Below are 18940 nucleotides of genomic sequence, written 5' to 3'. Positions count from 1 at the left end.
CTTTTCAAATTTGGCACACGTTTTCTAAATCAAAAATAACTCCCCCCTACACTGTTTTTTTTCATTTTTTTTTTTAAGGTTGTTTTTCACTTACAAATATGGCGAAATTTTTCGCCAAAAATACTCGTTTTACGTTTTTTTGCCACCAAAACTACAAAAATGAAAAAAAAAAATTTTATTAATGTAGGGGGGAGCATTACGTCATACTTTAACTGAAAAATTCGACTTTTTTAGTTTCAGATGATTCTACGACGAATGCCGATTGGCACCGCAGAGCACCTCTCGAAAAACATATCTCCAAAAAAACTCTGTCATGGGCTTATTTGTCAATATTTTATTATTAATATTTTTTAAAAACTTATTGAAAAGATGTACAATAACATGCAACTGATTTTATTAAAGTATCTTAAGCCATATTTCTGTAAAAAATTAAAAAAAAAAGTGTGAGGGCCATGTTAGCTCTTTTAGCATTGAAACTTAAGAACTTTTTGGAGTGTCTAAGACCCTCTACATTGTTCCAATGCTGATTTATTAGAGTCTTAGCCCAGTATTTTACTTTTTGTTTTAGGCTGTTTTTGTTAAATCCAAACATGGGACTAGGTCCGATGAAATTTACATCTGCCCCTTTTTTGGCTTGAAAGTCTGCCTTTTCGTTGCCGTCATATCCCTCATATGTCCTGGTACCCAAATTAATGAGACATTATTTTTGGATGTCAGTTTATTGAGTGCCTTGTGGCATTCTAAGAGAGTTTTTGAGTTGTAGGTATAGCTATCTAAAGCTTTTAGAACTGATTGGCTGTCCGAGAGTATTCTAATCTTTACTCTCTTGTGGTTTCTACGTTGCATGATGTTTGCTTCTTCCATTATTGCGTATAATTCCGCTTGGAAGATGGTGGTGTCCCTGGTGAGAGTGAATGATTTGTGGATTCTGGGCCCCACTACTCCTGCTCCTATGGAGATTACAGCTAATATCCCGCAAGGTAGCATAATTCGAGCTAAAGGCGTAACAATATTCATTGACAATCACACTGCACTGAAGGTAATAGGATCCAAAGTAATGAAAATCGGGAATTGTAAAGAAGCATCGTGCGTCGCCGATATTACTGGGTCATCTAAATGTCACATCCTATGGGGATATAGCAATATTACAATGTTAAATATTGAAGCGAGAATGTAATAATCGGGCATGGCTCGAAAATGCAAATCTGTTAGAGAGTCACCTCTATACAATCACACCGAATGAAGTACAGAGGAAAATTGACAAACGCTTCGGTAGAAAATTGTCAATATAAGGAAAACACCAGTTTCTAGATGGATTTCCAGGCTGCGGACGAAGTAAGTCAGATATTTGTTGACACACCACGATGAGGATAGATTACCAGGTTTGGCTAATCTGCTATGGTGCTAAACCAGTTAGTGTAACTTCGGCTCCATGTGACCGCATACTTCTGCCCACTAATTTCATACGTATTCACAAACTCGTTGTTGTTGTTGTAGCAGCATAAGCATTCCCCATACATGTAGTATAGAGTGACAGTCCTTGGCCGGACATAAATTCGGGTCGTTCCGGTAACGTAAAACCAACTGTCGTGGGAACACAAACTCGTCCAATCAGTCGTTGATCAGATAGCAACGAAGTCAATGGCTATGTTTATTCTTTTTGTAGATCACCAGCACAATCTCAGTTTTTTTCTTAAACAAGTCGCTGTCATGAATCCGGTGACGTCATCCGATCGGCTGATTCTTTCAAATTCGCTGAGGGTGCGTTAACGGTCTTGTCGTAACTACACCTTTCGAATTATTTTCACCATGGGCACACCATTCGTTAGGGCTGCCAAGTGATGATGAAAAGTAAAGGTGAGAGAAAAAATATTTTGTTCGCTGTTCTGGCAACTACTCGTACTTATGCAATTGAATGATGACGATGACAAATAAATAGAAACAACCAGACGAAAACAAAAAAGGCGCAAAAAAAAAAAAATTAAAAATGCACGTAAACATCTCCAATATTTCTTAGCATTTATATGAGAATTTTCTTTTTATTCATGTTATTGCACATGCACATACATACATGCACATACACGTATGTATCTACATATGCACATATTTCACTCGAGATATTTAATACTGCCAAATTTCAATTGGATGTTACTTTTATTAATTTGCTTATTTTTAAGATTTCAAAGTTCAACTTATATAGGTTTGTATTTAATATATATATATATATATGTATATGTACGTAGTAAATAACAAAAAAAGAATTAATTTTATACAATACAAAAATATGTGCTAAAAATATGTTCACTTTAAATATTACATTTTTACTTCTATGTTTATATTTAATATTTATGTATGTATATCCTATACATTTTAGTTTTAATATTAAAACTACAGCTACAACAGTATATGTATGTATGTATGTACATATATCCGTATATGGCTAATTGAATGAATCTATGCAAGATGAGTGGTATGCAATGTGTACGTGTGTGGGTGTGTGTGTTGATTGATTGTTTGAATAGGACGCACACACGTGCATACATATGCACATATATACATGCAGACGCACGCTTTAAGCCTGCAGATCAGAGCTGATTGCTGACACAAGCAGAAAAGCAGGAAACTTTTTTTGTTTTTTACAACTACTTATGTAAATTACTTGTAGATAGCCAAAAGCAGTCTTCTTGTTCAACATCAAACCAGTTAGATAAAACAAAAGCAGCTCGTAATAGCGAAATAAATTATTATTATTATTTAATTATTTGGGGTATATGAAATTAAATTTGTGTCAGTAATCAGCCGCTTTTCGCGCTGTTTAGCATAATTTTTATTTTATTGCATTTAATTTAATTTTATTTTCCTTCATATATAATTTTATTTTTGGTTTATTTCATTCTAATTAATTTTATTACTTATTCTATTTTATTTTAATGTATTTTATTAATCGTTTATTTTATATTATATATTTTATGTGGTTTTATCTTATTTAGTTTTATTTTTTTATTTATATTTCATTTTATTCTATTCCATTTATCTTGTTTCATTACATTTAGTTTTAATTTGTTTTATCTTATTTTATTTTGTTTTATTTAATTTGATTGGAGTTTATTCAGTTTTTTAATTTTTTTCTTGCATTCCATTTTATTTTATTTTCTGTTTTATTTAATATGTATTTGTTTTATTTTTATTTTCTGTTTTACTTTTACTTGCATTTCATTTTATTTTCTGTTTTATTTTTTTTATATTAATTCGATTTATTTCTTTTTATTTTATTTTCTGTTTTATTTAATATTAATTTGTTTTATTTGTATTTCCTTTTTTACCTCTTTTATTTTATATTAATATGTTTTATTTTTATTTTATTTTTTTTATATTATTTCATTTCATTTTAATTTATCTCATATCATTTTTGATTTCATTTTTTAATCTTTTTTATTTAATGTTAATTTATTAATATTTAATTTAATATTTACCACATCAGTACTTTGATCTGTTTTATTTGATTTGATTGGAATTCAATTTATTTTTAATGTATATTTTTTATTTGATTTGATTTTTCCTTGTTTTATTTGTTTTCATTTAATTTTTTTACTTGAATTTCTTTGAGTTTTTTATTTCAATTCATTTAGTATAATTTCACTTTATTATATTTTATTTTACCTTATTTCAGTTCATTTTATATCGTTTTATTTTATTTTATTTTTAAATTTTTTATGTAATTAATTTTTTGTTTCACTTTTTTTAATTAAATTTTTAATTTTTTTTTAATTCATTTGATATTATTTTATTTTGTTTTATTTCACAAAATTAAAATAAAATACAAATTAAAAATAGAAAAGAAATAATATAAAAAAATAAAATAAAACAAATTAAAATAAAATAAAATAAAATAAAATAAATGAAACAGAAAATAAAACAAAAGCTAAAATACAATAAAATTAAATACAACAAATAATATAAAATGGAATGAAGTGAATTCCGTTTTATTTTATTTGTTGTATCTAATTTTATTGTATTTTAGCTTTTGTTTTATTTTCTGTGTCATTTATTTTATTTTATTTTATTTTAATTTGTTTTATTTTATTTTTTTATATTATTTCTTTTCATTTTAATTTATTTTATTTCATTTTTTATTTAATTTTTTATTTAATTTTTTTATTTTTTTTAATTTAATTTTTTTATTTTTTTTTATTTAATTTTATATATATTTAGTTTAATTTTCTTTAATAATTATAACATCATTACTTTGATCTGTTTTATTTGATTTTACTGGAGATTACTTATTTTTTTAATGCAATTTTTTTTATTTTTTTTGATTTTTCCTTGTTTTCCTTGTTTTACTTGTTTTCATTTAATTTTTTTACTTGAATTTCTTTGAGTTTTTTATTTCAATTAATTTAATGTAATTTCACTTTATTGTATTTTATTTTACTTTATTTTTTATTTCAGTTCATTTCACATCATTTTATTTCACTTTATTTAATTTAGTTTAATTTAATATTTCATTCTTTTTAATTCACTTCATTTCATTTAATTTAATTTTCTTGTATTTCATTTCATTTTATTGTATTTTAGTTTTTGTTTTATTTATTTACTTTTTTGTTATTTCATTCCACTTCAATTAATTTTTATTTCACTTCATTTAATTAAATTAAATTTCATTTTATTTAATTTGGTTATTGTTGTAGCAGTTCATTTTCTTGTATTTCATTTTATTTTGATTTATTTCACTTCATTTAATTAATTTTTTTTTAATAAAATAATAATAGTTTAAATTAAATAAAACAATTAGGTTTAAACTAAAATAAATTGATGTGAAATAATAAAAGAATAAAAAAAAATGATTGAAACGAAGAATAATACTAAACTAAATTTTTAATTTAATTTATTTTGTTAAACTTTTGATTTATTTTTTTGAATAAAAAAAAAATTAAAATGATGTGAAATAATAACAAAAATAAAAATTTTAATTTAGTTAAGATTTATTTTTTTATTATTTCACATCATTTGAATTTTTTTTTATTTTTTATTAAATTTATTTCATCCCAAAAAAAGGAGTAATTCACATTAACCGCCTGCAGTTGTTTTTTATTTGTTTTTAAATTGTTTCAGTGTTTTTTAATTTTATTTAATTTTATTTAACTTTTTATTTCACTTAATTTTTTATTTTAATTTCTTTAATTTTCATTTCACTTTTTTAAATTATATTTTAGTTTTTGTTGTATTTAATTTTATTTTTATTTGAACTATTTTTTTAATTTGTTTTATTTTTGTTATTTCACTCCATTTCAATTTATTTTATTTCCCTTCAATTTGATTTATTTTTTTGTAATTTGTTTCAGTTTTTCTTTTAATTTAATATGAATTTATTTTATTTTTCTATTTCACTTCATTTCTTATGTTTTTATTTTAATACCTTTATCTTTTCATTTCACTTTTTTAAATTTAATTTAATTTTTATTATTTCACTTCATTCCAATTTATTTATTTTCTTTCATTTCATTTTATTTATTGTTTGTTTTACATTTTATAATTTGTTTCAGTTCTTTTTCATTTTCATTTTATTTAATTAAAATTTTTTTTATTTCACTTCTTTTCTTTTTCAATTAAATTTTTTTATTTTATTTTTTGTTTTATTTATTAATTTTTTTTACTACACCTTATTTCAATATATTTTTGTTTTTTTTTTGGATTTGTAATTTGTTTTATTTTCTTGTATTTTATTTTATTAGTTTTATTTTCTTTCTATTCTTTTCTTATTTGTAGTTTTAATTCAATTAAAATAAATTTATTTTTTTAGATTTTATTTTTTGTTTTTTATTTCACTTCTTTTAAACTTCTTAATTTTTTAATATAAAATTAATTTTTTTTCTTTTCATTTCATTTAATTTTATTATATTTTATTTCATTTTTTTTTTTTGTTTCATTTTATTATTATTATTTTTGTTTTCTTTTTATTTCATTTTATTTTATTTTGTTTTAATTTGTGTTATTTCGTTTTATTATTATTATTCTTTTTTTTAATTCTATTTCTTACTTACTTTCCTTTAAAATATAACTTATTTTGCTTTACCCAGTCTATCTGTATGCATTTGTTTTCTTTTTTACTTTTAATTTAACTAACGTAGACGTTATCCTTCAAATTATCTACTTTGTTTGGTTAAAATTTGCATTATTTTCGCATAGTTTGTGTTTCACACATTTTTCTTACTACGTATTTTTCATATTACTAAATAGGCATAAGTTGTTGCAATGTCTCAATTTTTTTTGGGCAGATTGACGAGGTTCCGGCAACTTCGCCTTGTGCTTCCAACATCACGGAGAAGATGTGTCGGTTTAGAAAAATATTATTTTACACATTTTGTGGATACTTTTTTGCTATAAAGGGCATATATTTCGAGCGCTAGGTGAATAAAGTTATACAACGGAAGATCAGTAATAATAGGAGTTATTTAGGTGTTACCATCAAAAACATGTTTTCCGCCGCCTACTACTATAGTCTGCAATAAAATTTTAGACCTAAGGCTCTCAGCTCGATAGCCAACCACAAGGGTAATAAAACTAGTTACTTATATCGCACTCAGAGCCATTGGGAGAAAACCAGGGGTTAGGCATTCGATTACCTGGGCTTTAGGACAGAGTCTACTGAATTGAAAGGTTACGAGTATTAATGAAATTCGAAAAGAATTTGTCTATAGGAAATAAGTTTTTTCTAGGTAGTGAAGGTGAGAGCGCTTGTGAGTCCATTACAGCGACGTGACATTATATTGTTGTTTTTGTTCCGCTCTATGTAGGTTACACCCATTCTTAGCAACGAATCCCATATTACGGACAGATTTTATAACCCTCTGGTGTTCGAAACAAGTGGTAAAATAAGTATTATTATTTTAATTGAGACCGAGCAAATTGTGGGTGGTAACAGACTTCAACTTGTAATGTCACAAAAATCGCTCCAGTCCGTAGCCTTAGCCTTTTCCAATAATTTTTGTGAAATGTTTCACACCGTTACAACAACAACAAAACGTAATAACCGTTTAAGTGACTTCCTTACGAATTATTGAAAATATTTAACCCATTCAATATTGAAATCAGTTTTGAAATAACTTTCAAAGAGATGCAATCAAGACCTTGGAAAACTTTTGCAGCTCGGAAGCCGTTCTTGGGAACTAAAAATTCCTGATTTCATTTCACTGGGCCTGCTTGATGGAGTAGAACTCCAACTCAGTCAATGCAGCTGAATATAGGCCTACCTGTTGAGATTTGAACAAATTTTTACCAAAAGCAAGGGGTAAACCTCAAGATCACAATCTAAAAGTACATAGGTGCCATAAATCCATTAATCGAACTTATTTATTTATAAAAATTGCTTCGCTAAAAATTAATTCATAAAAGTGAAGTATGAATATGTTGTATGAAGAAATAAATATGTAGAACGCATAAAAATATGCGACGTATGCAAGAAGCACGAGCACTGCGAATATATGAAGATTAATTTAATTTAATATAAAAGTTAGTAGAGGCTTTGCCTAAAATACATTAGCTTAGATTAGACTGGCTGCTCTCAAAAAGAAAAAAGAGTTCGCTCGGCGGCCACAGGAGCCACTGGTGACGCAGAGAAAATATTTTTCTGCAGGTCCTTGAATCATCTCGAACTTTTGGCGAATCCAATTAGCCCCTTCAGAGAAAATGTGTTGAAACGGCAATATTTCTCTAGTCGTTTCACTACAGTACCTTGAACCATTCCGAACTTATGCTAAGTCCATTCAACCCCTCCAAAGGAAATGTATTGAAACGATTTAAATGCCGCAAGTTGTTCCACAAATGGAGGGACCTACAGTTTTAAGTCGACTACGAACGGCAAATATTACTTATGAGGAGCTTTTTCATGGCAAAAATTCACTCGGAGGTTTGTCATTGCCTGTAGAGGGGCGACTGCTATTAGAAAAATGTTTTTCTTCATTGTGGTGTTTCACCGAGATTCGAACCTACATTATCTCTGAATTCCGAATGGTAGTCACGCACCAACCCATTCGGCTACGGCGGCCGCAATTGTTCCCAAGGAATTTAAGACTTATTCTTCGAAGTGCAAGGTATTCGCATGAACATATAACTCTTTCCTTTTTTTCGGTCCTCCGATCTTGACGGCAATATAGTCCGGTGTTCTGTTAATGCTTTGGTTATCCTTATTAAGTGCATGCGTTCCCTACTTATTTAAACCTACGTTGGGCACTCGGGTCCGGCCAGACTTTTGGCGTAAATTTAACATATTTCTATTATAACTAACGACATGAGCTGCCAGGCAGCTTCCTAAAATTTAATTTTCTATCGATTTATGGATATGACCTTTTAAAAAGGATACTCGAACACGACGAAAAATGGCGAGACCCGGGTGCTCAACCGAAGGTTTTAAAAAAGGTGTCCAATGGAGGGTTAAGGAAATATTCAATTCGTACACTCGTGCTTATTATTGTTGTAACAGCTTACTAGATCGCCTTCAAAAATTTCTGGAGAACCCTACTGCTGTAATATAATCTTTGGCCGTAGTCTTGGTCGATTTGGTAGCACGCCCTGACTTTCGTTGAAATGATTCCCCATTTGTATTTGCTGAATTCCTTTTTTTAATTATTCAGAGCTATTTAAGGGGTAACACCACTGTACACGCGTAAAATAAACACGATTTTTAAAGAATTTTTTTGTATAGAAGGAAAGGAAAAACAATCACTCTGATTTGGGAAGTTATTACTTATATACTAAAATACAAAACTACAAAGTTTGATCGAAAAATTTTACAAAATGGCGGCATTGGAGACATTTTTGTAATGTGGTTTCTCTTGAAGGAGCTCCGCGGCACGCAGCACAGAGGGTGCAAATTTTAATCTGGAACAAAGAAACATTTTTTTTCTTAATCTAGATAAGAATAGCTAGAGAAACACGTAGGGGATTTAAAAAATATTTATTTTTGTGGAATTAGCAAGCATTTGAAGGAAAAAACTCTATTTTGGACTAAAAAAACGGCACTTAAATAATTATAACAATCGTTTAAATTAATCTATCGAAAATCCCCTACGCTCTTCTCTTAAGAAGGTTATTATACAGACGTAGTGAAAAACCTGATTAAAAATATTAAAAATTGTTTGAGTTATACTGCGTGCCAATTTCAGAAAACGTGTTTTGAGAAAAACGCGTTTAAAGTTTGGAAATTTGGAGAAGTCGTTAGGTTGCAGTCACTAACGCTTGGTTAAAAGCTTAAAATATTTATGAAATAGACTTCGGTAACGTATAAAACTTTTTGTTCTGTATTTTAAAAGGTTCAAAGAATTTTTTAAGCTTATAAAAAAAAAAATCAATTTTTTGAAATTTCTACAGTGGTATTACCCCTTAAGCGAGGTGGAAAAGTGGTTAATGCCTCTCAAGAAATATATTCGTTATAAAATCAAAACATTTTTTTATGTAAATACCTATGGATCACAATGTTCCTGATGTTGCCGAGTTTCGGGTACATTATTTATTAAAAGGTCTTTAGCGAAGCGAATGTTTTTTTTTTTTTTTTTTTTTTATTTTTTTTTTTTTTTTATTTTTTTTTTTTTTAAATTGAACTATTTTGTGCATATGTTATATCATACGGCATTTGTGTTCCTTTTCGATTATTTCACCAAACTTATCGCTTAGCAGCGCTTATAACTAAGGAAACCCCTAACATATGAATTTTTAAGTTATAATAAAAATGTTTGCTTACATATTTTTATTGTACCTATTTTCTGGCATCTAAAGTAGAGAATTGCTCCGTTTTATATTAGGCTAGCTGGCACTAAAATTAGTTTTCTGTTTCTTTTTTTTGCAGTTTTTTGTTTTTGCCATTTTTAGTTGCTACGTCATGGATTACAATTACAATTAGTACTGTTTCTTCTCAATTACTTTTATATATGCATTCAAGTATTTATTATCTTCCTCGGTTTGATATTTGTGTATCGCTTACATGGCTAATGGCTAGACAATAGTTTCCCTATTTATAGCGCTTTTTCATATTCCCATTTTTTGCTATTCTTACTGGGTTACACTCAGAATTCAACTATTGCTGGTTTAAGTTTTGCGAATGCTTGTATTATTTCCGTTTTGTAGACATTTATATTGCTCATAGTTTGCTGGTGTTTTTGGTAATTGATTTAAATATTGTATACATTTTGAGAAGATTATTTGGTATCAGCTGCTAATCAGCGCATAGCTTTAAAAAGATTTTTGTCAGTGTGTAAATTGAATGTGGTTGCATCTTATTCAAAAATTTGATAACGTACGATTGCTCGACTTGGCTTTATTGGTTTTTGTTTTTGTTTTTTATTTATCTGAACGGTTTAGGCTTGAATTATATTTTGCAAATGTTATTAATACTTGCTCTTGCTGTTGTTTAATTACATATTTTGGTCATATTTCTTCGCTTTTGACTGCTTCTGTTTTTGCATTTTGCAGTTGCTTCTGCCCTTGCTCTGTATGCTGTTGCGCCCTTTGCTGCACGCTAACGAATTGCTCTTGCTGTTGGTGCTGCTGGTTTCTGTATCTTATGCTGCTATTAGCATACTCTGCATTCGGTATATAACAATTTTGGTATTGTTATGTATAAATTTGAAATAGTATTAAAATACTTAAAATTGTACAAATAAAACAAATCAGCACGGGCAAAATCACAATGAAACGCAGTGATCTGCAATGAAAGAATGTATAAAAAAGTAAGTAAGTATAATAATAGATTATAATTAATCACCTCGAAGCACCTACCTCCTTTGCCCGATGGCTGGATGTCAGAGATTCAAGTCCACCTCAGCCGCCTCCAAGTCAATGTGATTCATCGAATTCGCTGTGCTGTTGAAAATTTGATTATCTGTTGTGCTATGCTCACCGGTACCACCGCCACCATTGCTATTGGGATCGTTGCCGCGCTTCGATTTACCACCACTGCTGCTGCCTAGTATCCAAGAGAACACTTTGTCCAAATTTCAATATTAATAAAACAGTGCATGATTTGTGGGCGTAGTGGGGTATGTAGGTTTGTATGTATGTATATGAGTGTGTTAAGAAGCTGAATGTAGGTATGTACTTGAGAGTGTGTCTAGAGTAACGGGTCTTCGGATAGTGGTTGCAGAGTGCCGCACGCTATTAGATCAAGCTTGGCTTTTATGAAACTGCGCATGATTTTGAGAGCGAAAGAAAGAAAACTGATTGGCAAACGGAAGTTAGTGAAATAAAAAAAGAAAAAAATAATAAATAATCATAAACAAATATATAAAATGTAAAAAATCACAAAAAACAAAAATAAAATAAAAAAAAAAATTTAATTAACAAGGAAAGAACAGGACAATAATTCTATCAAACGGCTAAAAATTATTCGAAAAAAAACCAAATATAACAATAAAAAACAAATATATAAAATGTAAAAAATATACATATGTAAAAAAATAAAAAAAAAATAAAATAAAAAAAAAATAAAATAAAATGGAAATAAAAAAAGTTTAATTAAAAAAGAAAGAACATAGCAATAATTATATAAAACGGCTAAAAACTATTCGAAGAAAAAAATATTTTAGATAACAAATTCTTTCTTTCCAATGAAAGAAAACAAATTGAAAATAAAATACATAATGTAAAAATAAGTCACAAAAAACAAAAATAAAAAAGTAAAATAAAAATTTCATTAAAAATAAATAATAAAAAAGTAAAATAAAAGTTACATGAAAAAAATTTGTATTAAAAACAAAGAACAGAATAATAATAATTTAAACAACTAACAAACTATTAAAATAAATTTAAACTTAAAAAAATATTTTAGAGAACAAACTCTCTCTCTGCAGTAACAATGAAAGGAAAGAGAAGAAAAGGAAGTTTTAATTGAAACTAAAATGACAAAAAAATAAGTAACAAAAAAAAAAAAAACAACAAAAATAAATAAAAAATAAAAATAAAAAAAGTAAAATAAAAATTGCAATAAAAATAAATAATAATAGAAAAGTAAAATAAAAATTACACAAAAAAATGTGTATGAAAAAAGAAAGAATAGAATAATAATAATTTAAACAACTAACAAACCATTGAAATAAATTTAAACTTAAAGAAAAATATTTTAGACAACAAAATCTCTCTCTCTGCAGTAATAATGAAAGAAAAGAGAAGAAAAGGAATATTTAATTGAAACTAAAATAATAATAAAAAAATAAGTAACAAAAAAAAAACAAAAATAAATAAAAAATAAAAAAGTATAATAAAATAAAAATTGCATTAAAAATAAATAAAAATAAAAAAAGTAAAATAAAAATTACATAAAAAAATCTGTATGAAAAAAGAAAGAATAGAATAATAATAATTTAAACAACTAACAAACCATTCAAATAAATTTAAACTTAAAAAAAAATATTTTAGAGAACAAACTCTTTCTGCAGTAATAATGAAAGAAAACAAAAAAAGAGAAAGTATTTAATTTAAACTAAAAGAATGTAAAAAAGCACAAAAAACAAAAATAAATGAGAAAAAAAATTAAAAAGTAAAATAAAAATTGCATTAAAAAATTTAATCAATAAAGAAAGAACAGAATAATAATAATATTAAACGACTAACAAACTATTCAAATAAATTTTAACTTAAAAAAATGTATATACTTTAGAAAACAAATTCTTTCTCTGCGGTATTAATGAAAGAAAATAAAAGAAGAGGAAGTACTTAATTGAAACTAAAATAGTGTAAAAAAATAAGTCACAAAAAAACAAAAATAAATAAAAAAAACTAAAAAAAACCGCATTAAAAAAATAAAAATGTAAAATAAAAATTGCACTAAAAAAATTAATTCAAAGAGAAAGAACAGAGTAATAGCAATATTAAATGACTAACAAACTATTCAAACAAATTTAAACTAAAAAAAATATTTTAGATAACAAAGAAATATTTAACTGAAACTAAAACAATGTAAACAAATAATTCGCAAAAAAAGCAAAAATAAATAAATTATAAAAATAAAAAGGTTAAAATAAAAATTGCATTAAAAATGTTTAATTAAAAAAGAAAATAATAATTATATAAAACGGCTAAAAACTATTCAAAGAAAAAAAACCAAGATATTTTAGAATATATTTTATCTGCAGTAATAGTGAAAGAAAACAAAAGAAGAAGAAGTATTTGATTGAAACTATATAATAGTGAGAGTAAGGGAGTAGGCTTACAAAGCAGTATGCATGTACAAGTAATGCAGATTCGAGTGGAGTAGAAAAATGTGCTTTCATTCGCAGCGAGGTTTTATTGACTGTGTGTAGTGGGAGGTTTATTTATGACTGAACTATGGCAAATACAAACCCAAGCTACACGAGTATGGAAGTAGAGAAATTAAAAACTGTAGATATAACCTGCAAATGCAGTATGGAACTATGTAATAAAAAAGAAATTTTTTATAATTTTTTTTTTTTTTTGAAAATTTATCTAATGTGCGCTTTTGCTAAAATTTTTTGCTAAATGTAAACTACTGCTAAAAAACACATATATGTATTTTAAATATTTAACACATTTTTAGTGTGCGTTTCTGAGCGCATAAAATAATTGTTTATTTATTATTTTTCATTGCTGCGCCCCTCTCTCAAAGTACAGCGCTTTGCTTCAGTTGTTGCTTTAGTCACTTTCCATTTCATTTGTTGATAGTCAGTCAAATATTATTGTTGTTAACAACACTGCTTGAACACTTACCCCCCGTAAAGCAGAGGCAACCTTCATCATCACTACGTGAATCACGCCGTGAATTCTTTAGCTCCTTATTCATTTCATTTATACATCGCTGGTAGTAATCGTAATCCTTCAAATACCATACTGGCGGCCAACGATGTTCACGCAAGTACTCTTGATTATCCTGATGCAGCGCTTTGAGGCCTTTGAGTGAGAATTTACAAATTATATTGTAATTGACACACAGGTATGACATACACCATTCGGCCAATTGATGAGCATTGTGCAGCTAAAGGTGAGAGAGGAGCGAATTAGTAAGTAATAATGCAAATTATTGGAGACAATTTTGAGGTAAGGTTTAGTTGGTAATGGAAGTTATAATTTAATATAACTTATTTTAAATTATTTTTTATAAATACTTATTAATGTTTTTTTTCATTTTTTTGATTTATTTATTTAATTAAAATTAGTTTGAATTGAATTTGATTGAATTAATTATTATTTAATTTTATGAGATTTACCTAAATTTAAGTAAAATTAGTTTGAATTAAATTTGGTTGAATTGATTATGAGGCTAAGTTTTATTTATTTAAAATTACTCTGAATTTAATTTCATTAAATTGATTTTTATTTAATTTTAATTCGTCTTTATGAGGTTTACTTTATTTCAATTGAAATCATTTTGAATTGAATTTGGTTAAATTAATTCTTTCTATAATTTTATTTTATTTTATAAGGTTTAATGTAATTTAATTAAAATTATTTTGAATTTAATTTAAATTAGTTTGAATCTAATTCGGTGGAATTAATTTGTATTTCATTTTATAGGATTTTCTTAAAATTAGTTAGAATTGAATTTGGTTAAGCTAATTTTTATTTAGTTTTATGAGGTTTCCTTTAATGTAATTGAAATTAGTTTGAATTGAATTTTTTTAAATTAACTTTTAATCAATATTTATTTCATTTTAATCCTGTTTCATTTTATTTAACTTTAGTTTAATTAAAATTGGTATGATTTGAATTCTATTTGAATAAATTTTTATTTAATTTTGATTTTATTTTATGACATTTAGTACTTTAATTGAATTAAAATTAGTTTGAATTGAATTTAGTTGCATTAATTTTTTATTTAATTCTAATTTAGTTTAATGAGGTTTACATTAATTTAATTAAAATTAGTTAGAATTGAATTTGATTGAATTAATTTTTTATTTAATTTTTATTTTATTTTATGAGGCTTAAATTAACTTAATTAAAATTGTATTTGTGTATTTGTATTGGATTTAATTGAATTAATTTTTATTTCGTTTTGATTCTATTTTATGAGGCTTATTTTCATTTAATTTAATTAAAATTAGTTCGAATTGAATTTGGTTAAATCAATTTTAGTTTAATTTTGTGAGGTTTATTTCAATTTAATTAAATTTAGTTTGACTTGTATTTGCTTAAATTTAAATTTATTTTATCAATTCAATTCATCAACTCTTAACAAGACCCGCAACATAACCTCACAATATAATATAATATTTATTTCTTCTCACCTTTACTGGTTCCAGTAACTTTAAACAATGATCGACCGTTTCATTTGTTTCATTCTGCGAAATCATTGTCAAATCTTCAATGACACGACATTCTACCAAATTTAATAGCCGTGGCAAACATAAACGATTGGCCAATTCTAAAAGATTTAAGCATTTGTCTGCGGAAATTGGAGGTATTTCATCTGTGTACAAATAGCAGAGCAGCTTATGAAACGTATAAATCGTGACGCCGGGAAAGACGATCTGAAAAAATATTTTTTTTTTGATTGTTTTTAGTTGAAAAGTTTGATATTTCCCCCACTCATTCGTATACTCACTACACTTGAGTGCGCCTCACGAAAATCTCCAGCCAACATGGCGCGCATAACATCACAGCGTGCAACTAAAATAGCGCGATGTGCCTTCATTTGACCATCGTCCAGCTCGAAGGTGACATCACTGAAGCAACCATCGCCAATACAATGCTTCTCCATATTCTCTTTAATACTCTAAATAAAGAAAGAATTTTCGCACTGTTAGTTTTCGAGAAACGAAAATCATTTATGGTATACGTACAAAACAAAAGTGTTGATTTGGTTCATCATTTAGACTGGCTAGAATAGTTTGTGGCTTGGAAAGTAATAAAGTCAATTGAGGCAGTTCTAAGAAATCAGCAGCTTGTTTAATTTCCTGTATGTGACAAAAGGAAAATGGCAATTAAAAAATATTTAAGGCGTTTGGAGAGTGGTTTGTGCTGTTACAAAAACAACAACAACAATCACCGTCAAAACAATAGATGTACTTGGCTCATGTCTACGCACCTGCAAATTGTGAAATTCTCTTTCAATTGTGCCGGTATATATGAACTGCAGACACTGCTGCAGCGCTTGCGGTGTTATGAGCTTTGTCAGTGTGACAATCGTTTGTGTTACATTAATGCCACGCATATTTTCGATCTGCACTAAGCGCATATTTTGGAAAATGGGATGATGCAGGTCCTTATAGAGATCACTGGGCTTTTTGGTTTCGATTAGCGGTAAGGCCTGATAGCTGGAACGACGCTTCAGCTGTTCCCACATTCTGGAATTAATATTCCTATATTTTAATAACTCAGTCTAAGTAGCTTAACAATTGGGTATACCTCTGGGTACGTGATTCGTGCCGTATCAAGCATTCAGTATCGTCATTAAAATCCGCCGTGGTCGCTTCGCCAAATGTGGAACTCACCTAAGGGAAGGGTGGAATTCAGTACATGCGTTCAACTTTTACTAAAATTAATTTTTTGTATATAGCAAAAATAGGTGTTTAGGCCAAGCTGCTCTTTCAATTTGTTGCTTGCGTTTTGATGCTGCTTCTCAAATGGGAAGTTCTATATTTTTATGAGAAATTTTTCGTGATAAAAATACACTCGGTTGTTTGTGTGTTAGAAAAAGTTGTTTCATTTTTACTCTCCTTAGTTAGAATCAAAATCAGTATCTGTTGTACACATTCGCACAAATCGTTCAGAAGAAAATTTATTTTAATTCCATTTGCAGGAAAAAATTGATACGGATACCATAAATTGGAGCAGAAGGTCGGCCTACACAGCTATCAAGGACACTTTTAGTATTAATTTACTTATTTATAACTTTTATATTATATACAAGGTGGCGCAAAATTGATTACCACTTTTGTTTTTGAATAACTTTTTTACTAAATAAAGAAAACTGAGTTTGAGTGATGGGAGTCTTTGTTTTGGCCTTCATGCGCTCTATTACTTGTCTGGTTGTATACCGTAACTGTCTAGTTCACAAAAGTTAAATGTAATTGACGTACGACGCCATTTGCAAAAAATATAAATTTTCCAATAGGGTGATTAATTTTGTGCCACCGTGTACATATGTTTGTATGAAATATTTTAGTTCCAAAATTTGCAAAATGTATTTATAAATATTTACTCATGCCGATAGGAAAATTTCGTTTCACTTTAATTGTTCCCAGTCAATTCACTTGTTCCCATCCAATTTAAACGTTTCAAAAGAATCATTCATCTATTGACATTCAAACTGGTGCACTAAATAAACTTTTACCAAATCATTGAACTGTTCCCATGCAATAATTACAACGAGCGCTAACTAATTATTTTGTTAAGAAATGTTACTCACACTCACCATACTCGACTCACTACTACTCCTTCCACCCATATCCGTTAGCTCCGTATTCAATAGCCGATAAAAGACGTTCGACGCAGCCGCTAACATAAACCGATGCACCGGAAATTTACTCGTACCCACCACCAGTATGAGATCCGTGTGGGTTTGCGAAATTAACATGTTGTACATGTCTTGTCTGTAATTGCCCACCACTACGGTGACTTCTGGTGGTGGCGGTTTGGGCGGTCGGAATGGTGCCTGCAGCAACGGTTTTTGCACTTTCTTCAAATTCGTCATCCAGAAACGTTGCTGTCGGCGTGCAATCAACGCCGAACGTATGGCATTCTCGAATACTTCATTCACTCCGAAATAGGTGAATACGCTGGTTTCGTAGTAGGCTACGCCAAGCTCCTTTGCAACGGCACGTGCTTCATCGGGCATTACGAGATCACTCTTGAGCGCAGCCCTGTTGATGAGAATTGAAGTGCTTTAGTAAATATGAGAGAGTACGAGTAACCCGTTTCAAAGGTATTTTATTTACCGCACAAAGGTACTCCGTTCGCCAAAGTATGACAGATACGTTTCGTCACGATACATATAGCGTAAATCGTTCTTACATCCTACCAATATGACCGGCACATCTGGACAAAAACGACGTATCTCTGGATACCACATGGCTTTACAATTGCGCAACGATATGGGGCTGGCAATAGAGAAGCATAGAAGGACGACATCAGATCTATAAGTGTGAAAGCGAAGTGGGAACAGTTAATTAGAATATCTGTTAAAATTGTATAAAAATGTATTAAATCATTTCTGAAAATTTTATATTGTGGTAATGTGATGAAAAAACCAAGTTTTAAACTTACCGCCCATAAGCAAATCTGCGATCCTTGTCATGGTCACCAAACGTATCCCAAAGTCGTAACGACACATTTACACCATCCACTACCTCCCAAGATCGCTCAAGCACCTGCAAAAATAAATGTGGTATTTAGAATATTTATTTTATCGCACAAATATAAACAGCTTCCTTAGTTTGTTTCACCTCTCATTTGGTTATCATTTGAGGCCCATATTTCCAATAAAATCAAAGCATTCCGGCGGTACTCGCATTAACTTTTATTCCTGAGATTAATCAATTTATTCAACCCAAACACATCTTATTTTTAAGCTTTACAATATTCAGTATCCCTGAATGAACTAGTGCCAGCTTTGCATATAAGTTTCAACTGTTCTCAAGTATTATCTTCTGAAAAACTAGCTTCCTTCGCAGAAAAACGTAAGTTATTCCAATTTCGTCATTTTAACTCAACCATTTGAACCCATGACTATTGGAAATAAAAGTATATGCACAAGACAATTTAGACAATCATTTCATGCCTTCAGAGCGTGTGAGCATAGCGCTAATTGGAGCATAAGGATGTATCTCCGGAGGAATATATATATATACATGTATATGTATATATGTATTCACAATTATAGTTTTGAGTTTGTTAGCTGCCCAGTAAGATACTTCTATGACAATAATGAACTGTTCCCAGTTTCATAAACTGTTCCCAGGTGTTTAATACTGTTCAACCAACGTGTCATGTGCAT

General features: G+C 28.5%; 1 protein-coding gene across 5 annotated transcripts in view; it reads right to left on the bottom strand.

Moving 5' to 3' along the window:
* Window positions 1-9072: 9072 nt before the first annotated feature.
* The window catches only part of LOC129243039 (rho-related BTB domain-containing protein 1), a 47258-nt gene continuing 37390 nt past the window's right edge, over window positions 9073-18940 (bottom strand). The window contains exons 3-13 of one of the 5 annotated variants that reach the window (XM_054880094.1): window positions 18211-18314; window positions 17883-18080; window positions 17354-17807; window positions 16351-16436; window positions 16031-16289; window positions 15786-15899; window positions 15548-15718; window positions 15231-15473; window positions 13714-13978; window positions 10757-10975; window positions 9073-10696 (exon numbers count right to left, since the gene is read on the bottom strand). In XM_054880094.1, the coding sequence (XP_054736069.1) occupies window positions 10794-10975; window positions 13714-13978; window positions 15231-15473; window positions 15548-15718; window positions 15786-15899; window positions 16031-16289; window positions 16351-16436; window positions 17354-17807; window positions 17883-18080; window positions 18211-18314 (2076 nt within the window). In that variant the 3' untranslated portion in view covers window positions 9073-10696; window positions 10757-10793. Of the gene's footprint in view, window positions 10697-10756; window positions 11208-13713; window positions 13979-15230; window positions 15474-15547; window positions 15719-15785; window positions 15900-16030; window positions 16290-16350; window positions 16437-17353; window positions 17808-17882; window positions 18081-18210; window positions 18315-18940 lie in introns of those variants that run through there. The other 4 variants (XM_054880093.1, XM_054880096.1, XM_054880095.1 and 1 more) reach the window with 4 other exon arrangements.

Source organism: Anastrepha obliqua, chromosome 3, assembly GCF_027943255.1.
Source record: "Anastrepha obliqua isolate idAnaObli1 chromosome 3, idAnaObli1_1.0, whole genome shotgun sequence".
NCBI classification, from domain to species: Eukaryota; Metazoa; Arthropoda; class Insecta; order Diptera; family Tephritidae; genus Anastrepha; species Anastrepha obliqua.
The sequence above is the reverse complement of the archived record's forward strand: the minus strand, read 5'-3'. Positions and strand labels throughout refer to the sequence as shown.